Source organism: Neopelma chrysocephalum, unplaced genomic scaffold (assembly GCF_003984885.1).
Source record: "Neopelma chrysocephalum unplaced genomic scaffold, ASM398488v2 Primary Assembly neopelma1_186453, whole genome shotgun sequence".
Lineage (NCBI taxonomy): Eukaryota > Metazoa > Chordata > Aves > Passeriformes > Pipridae > Neopelma > Neopelma chrysocephalum.
In genome coordinates, this window is record NW_020938963.1 from 1 (window position 1) to 5,402 (window position 5,402).

The 5,402-nt window shown below is 55.6% G+C and overlaps 1 protein-coding gene across 1 annotated transcript; it reads right to left on the minus strand.

Moving 5' to 3' along the window:
- Window positions 1-1,262: 1,262 nt before the first annotated feature.
- On the minus strand, window positions 1,263-3,749 carry LOC113962970 (putative Polycomb group protein ASXL2). The gene is made up of 2 exons (XM_027673758.1): window positions 3,568-3,749; window positions 1,263-1,433 (listed from the first exon to the last, which is right to left on the minus strand). Exons 1-2 carry the CDS (start codon window positions 3,721-3,723, stop codon window positions 1,263-1,265), a joined length of 327 nt encoding a protein of 108 aa, XP_027529559.1. The 5' UTR covers window positions 3,724-3,749.
- Between the last annotated feature and the right edge of the window lie 1,653 nt (window positions 3,750-5,402).

Genomic DNA, 5,402 nt, shown 5'->3' on the forward strand with positions numbered 1-5,402 from the left:
GCTTAAAATTCTACATGATGCTTCTTTTACACTTACACTTTTTTATACTCATACTTTTTTATATTTATGTGTAATTTTGTACTTTCATGGTGCTTTAAATGCTTAAAATTCTACATGATGCTTCTTTTTTATTGTCTTGTGGCTCCAGGGAAGGGTCTGGCCCAGGTGAGCAGTGAAAGCCCCTTTTCTCCTGCAGTGACTCCCCACCAGGGCAGGGTTTGGCAGCTTTAGAAACCCTCTCTGCTCCCACTCAGGTGTCTCATTGCACTGGAAATGAGTTTTATAATGTCTTGTTTCAGCCAAGAAATTCTGTGCGTGACTGAGGGGGAAAAGGAAAAGGGAAATATTGGATTAAAGGGTGAAACTCCAGCTCTCCAGGCCACCCAGAGCTGCCTGCAGGGAGGCTCCAGGCTCCCTCACCCAGCTGGCAGGGAGGAAACACTCATTTTGAACAGGGAATAACAGCCCTGGAGTGAATAATAGAGTCTCCCCTGCTCCCAGAGCAATGGATGTCACAGCCTCACACTGAATTAGGGCTTTTTTTCTCATTAATTCAGCCCAGGGCATCTCAGCAGCCCAGAAGTGTCTGAGCAGAGCTTTGGAGGAGGGAAGAATTGAGATGTTGGTGAAATGAGTGGGTGCTGACAGGACCTGGGCAAGGAGGGAAATGCAGTTTCTCACTAATAAAGGTTGCACTGCTGTGCCTGACACAGTGAGAGAGCAGCACAGGGCACTGTGGGATGAGTGACATTCCCTGCCCAGGGTGCCCAGTGACACCAGGATTCACCCCAGAGACTGAAACCCATTCTCTCCTCTGCTTGGCACTCCTGCACTGCTTCCATAGAAAAACCAGGATCTGGACATGGCAGGAATGTCTCTGAACCATCCAAACTGAGCAGCCCCAGCCGGGCCTGGAGAGGATTCAACCCCAAAACCTAAACAGGGCCTGGTGTGGGAGGGAGAGGAGACCAAACCAGGACAGGACCAAACCCTGCAGGACCCCCCAGTTCACCCTCTCCCAGGGAACACGGGGGGAAGGCAGGGAGAGCCTGGGAGGAGCAGAGTGGCAGCTCCTGGGTGTGAATTCTGGGATGTGGAAGGACCAAAACCCCCCCTAGACACAGGTACCCTTCACTGCCCAGGGGGGCACATCCCACCTGAGCTCCAAAGGGACGGCACATTCCAGGCTCTGGGACTGCTGTAAGGCACCAGAAGTGATGGATAAAACCCTCTCAAGCCCTCCCCAGCCCGGGTTCAAAGCATCACTCCCAAAACAGGGACCCACCTTTCCTTTTCCACCTGCTCTTCCTCCCGTCCTTGGCGCAGCCGTCGCTGCTGCTGCTGCTGTTCTCGGAGCTCTGCGAGTCAGACTGGCCATCACTGCTCTCCTCTGAGCCCTCTGACAGCTCCTTCAGCCCGTCTGGGACGTCCTTCTGCAGGGGGACACACGGACACACAGTCACCCCCCCCCGGGCCAGCCCCTCCCACGGGCAGCAGAACCCTCAGGACGGGGAGGGTTTTAATCACCAGGGACCCGCTGGGGATTTTCTGCTGCTCCACCACCGGCCTCAAACACTCTGCTGCCCTCTGGGCCTCCATTTAAACACTTAATGCAGGTGACACACCCTAAACACCACCCTCGTCATCCCTCACAGGAGGCTTTAACTGCTCTTCCCTGACTTCTCCATCACTAATCACCAACTCCAGGGACGGGACAAAGGGGAATGGAACGGCTTCCCACTGCCAGAGGGGTCAGATGGGATATTGTTCCCACCAGGGCAGAGCAGCCCCTGAGCTGCCAACACAGGTCCTGTGGAAAACACACCTGGCACTGGTTTCTGAGTGGTCCTTACACCCTGTGAGGAGCTGGGAAGGGGCTGGAGCAGCAGGAGCAGCTGAGGGAGCTGGGGGGGCTCAGCCTGGAGCAAAGGAGGCTCAGGGGGGACCTTCTGGCTCTGCAACCCCCTGACAGGAGGGGGGAGCCGGGGGGGGTCGGGCTCTGCTCCCAGGGAACAAGGGACAGGAGGAGAGGGAACGGCCTCCAGCTGTGCCAGGGGAGGCTCAGGTTGGACAGGAGGAGGAATTTCCTGCTGGAAAGGGTGGTCAGGCACTGGCAGGGGCTGCCCAGGGAGGTTTGGAGTGCCCAGCCCTGGAGGTGTCCCAGGAAGGCCTGGCTGTGGCACTCAGTGACAAGGTGGGCATCGGGCACAGGGGGGATCCATGGGCTGGGAGGGCTTTTCCAACCTCAGGGATTCTGGGATTCAGTGAAAGCCCAGGCTGTGGTGGGAGCACCTACACTCACCTGTGGGTTTGGGCTGTTCCCCTCTTTAATCCCTCCCACCCCATCCCAGCCCTCTAGTGCTGATCCCATCAGATCCAACTGCAACACCCATTTCCAGGGCAGGAGAACTGGCTGTTCCCTGCTGCTGGGGTGTCCAGCTGGAGTGGGTCATGTCCCCCCTCCTCCCCTACCTGAAAAGCTCTGGGCAGCTCCCAGAGGTGCTGAGCCAGGAGGGGATGGACTGTGGCCCATCCCAACCCTCATCCCTGCTCTGCCTCTGTGCCACCCCCTCAGCCAAGGCTGAACTGATGCCAATAATCATTCCCAACAATCCTCAGGAACCCAGTGACCCCCTCAGTGTTCCCAGGTAACAGCTGGACAGCTCCAGGTGTGTCCCACAGGGAATCCCCACTGCTGGGAAAAGCACCTCAAAACAGCTCTCCCTGGACCTGGAGACAACTGACTCCTTGTCCTGCCTCTGAAAGCAGAGCCAGGAGTGATTTCCACACCCAAGGCCAATGAAGGTGACAGGGCTGTCGGTGTTAATGACTCTCTGGTTCCATTTTCCATTCCTCTCTGTCCAGGAGGGAGGGAGAGAGAGGAAAAGTGTCCCTTGGGGACCCCCCACACTGAGCAGGTCTGGGCACAGCCTGCACAGACAATTCACACCAAACCAGGAGTGGTGTGGGGCCTCCTTCCAGTGTTTAAAACACAGATTATTTTTAAATACACCAATCAGACCCTCCCGTATTTTCCCCTCTGTCTTACTAACAGACTGGGGAGAAGGTGATTTTTCATTCCTAGAGAGAGCAGTGAAGATGAAGTTACCCTTTTAGGCTAAAGTTCCACTGACATTTTAATTACTCCTTCATTTCTGGGACAGTGATTGACATCAGGAAACCACCCTGTGGGTAACAGGAGCACACCCAGTGCCCAGGAGCAGCCAGAGGGAACATCCACACTCCAACTCCTGCCAGCGAGGAACAGCCCCCTCTTCAGGATTATCCTGGATAATCTGGACATCAGGAGGAATTTCCTGCTGGAAAGGGTGGTGAGGCCTTGGCAGGGGCTGCCCAGGGAGGTTTGGAGTGCCCAGCCCTGGAGGTGTCCCAGGAAGGCCTGGCCGTGGCACTCAGTGACAAGGTGGGGATGGGGCACAGGGGGGATCCATGGGCTGGGAGGGCTTTTCCAACCCCAGTGACTCCGAGATCCCAACCCAAGGTGTTTTTAGACAGACCAAAGTCCCCTGAGCCCTCCAGGGAGGTGCCAGGGGGACACTCACTCACCTTGAGGGTGTAGACTCCCATCCGTCCCGGCACCTTGTAGAAGATCCCCTCTTCCCCCCGGGAGTTGGTGTGTAACATGGCATTCAGGCAGGCCAGGGGGGATGTCCCACTGCAACAGAGCACCAGCTTAGAGCCCAGGGGGCTTTGGGAGCCCATCTCCTGCTGGGGGGACCCCTCCTCACCCCACCACGCAGAGGCAGAAAGATCCCAGACCCAGCTCGCATTCCCAAGGAATTCCCAAGCTGGAGCTGCCACAATGACACCAGGCCACGTGTGCTCCAGTCACAGGGAAAAAAGCAAACAAAAAAAAACCCCCAGGTTCAGGCTCTCCAAGACTTTTTTTGCCAATCCCAGGGTTTTCGAGCTCTGGATGCTCCACGTGGATCTTGGAGTGGGTTTGGGGTGAGCTCACAATGAGCTGCAGAGGGATTTTAAGTTGTGTTGTGGGGCTTTTTTGCCCATAACAGAACCCACATCTCACAAAAACGAGGGTTGTGGGGTAAAGAATGGAAACAAATCACACAATTTCCCCTGGAAAGAGGGGAGATCTCCGATCCCAGCAGATCTCCGATCCCAGCGGGAGGGTGGAGACAGAGGATCCGTCTTTTCACTTCTGGGGTGGTTTTTGTTTGGCTTTTTAAACCCTTCTTGCTGCAGACAGGGGCAAACCCAGGAGGCACAGGGGTGACCTGTGTTCCCACTGCAGGGACAGGGGGGTCACAGCCTCTCCCAGCCAGGAGTTCTATCCACAAATATCCACAAATCCATGTCCCTGCTCCCAAAGCACCCCGGGATCGAGCAGGGCCCTGCACACAAATGGAGAATCCTTCAGGAACCAGAGCCACCAAATTGACTAAAACCCCAAATTTGTGACTGCTGGAGTGAACTTCCTGAGCAGGAGGCACAGCTGTGCCTGGAGCAAACCCAAACATCCCAAAAATCCCCCCAGACGGGGTGAAAGAAGGAAAGGGAAATACAGGGGGGGATGAGCAGAGCCCTCCAAGGATTTGGGCAGGGCCTTGGTGCTCCCAAGAGCAGCAAAGGGAATGTGCAGCAAAGCCCAGGGATCAGGACAGGCCAGATCCATGGGCTGGGCCCAACAGGGAGACCCAGCAAAGCTGAGCTCTGCAGGAAAACCCTTTCACACTGCACTGATTGTTTTAGGGAAGCACAGAAATCCTCCCCTGGGAGGGTGGGGAGGGGCTGGGATTGAATTCCCAGAGAAGCTGTGGCTGCCCCTGGATCCCTGGAAGTGTCCAAGGCCAGGTTGGAGCACCCTGGGCTGGTGGAAGGTGTCCCTGCCCACGGCAGGGGGTGGGATGGGGTGAGCTTTAATGTCCCTCCCAACCCAAACTGTTCTGGGATTTGATGATTTTGTGCCTTTTTCCCCACAGCCTGCAGAGGAGCAGGGATCACTCCCAATCCCTCCCATTCCCAGGAAGCCTCAGGGTGGCAGGAGAGCTCTGCCACAGCCCTGACCTGCACCTCACCAAGCACATCCTCTTAAAAACTGCCCCAGAGCAGAATCCCAGTGCCAAGCCCAGCATTTCACAGCACTGTGGGCAGAGCTGGGCTTGGGAAGCTCCCCAAGGAATTGGGCCTTGGCAGGACCCATCTTTACAAAAGCTTTACTCATCTGGCACCTCCACTGCTCCTCCTGAACTAATTCCCTCTTTAACAGCTTCTCCTTACTTTGAATTCCCTGTTTTCTCATGTTTACCCCTCTCAGGGTATGTGCCCATCCCTGGCACAAACCCAACACTACTCCAGCCTGTCACACAAGTTATTATTGAATTTTTTAGAGTTAAAACTAATCAACAAATCCCACTTAACTT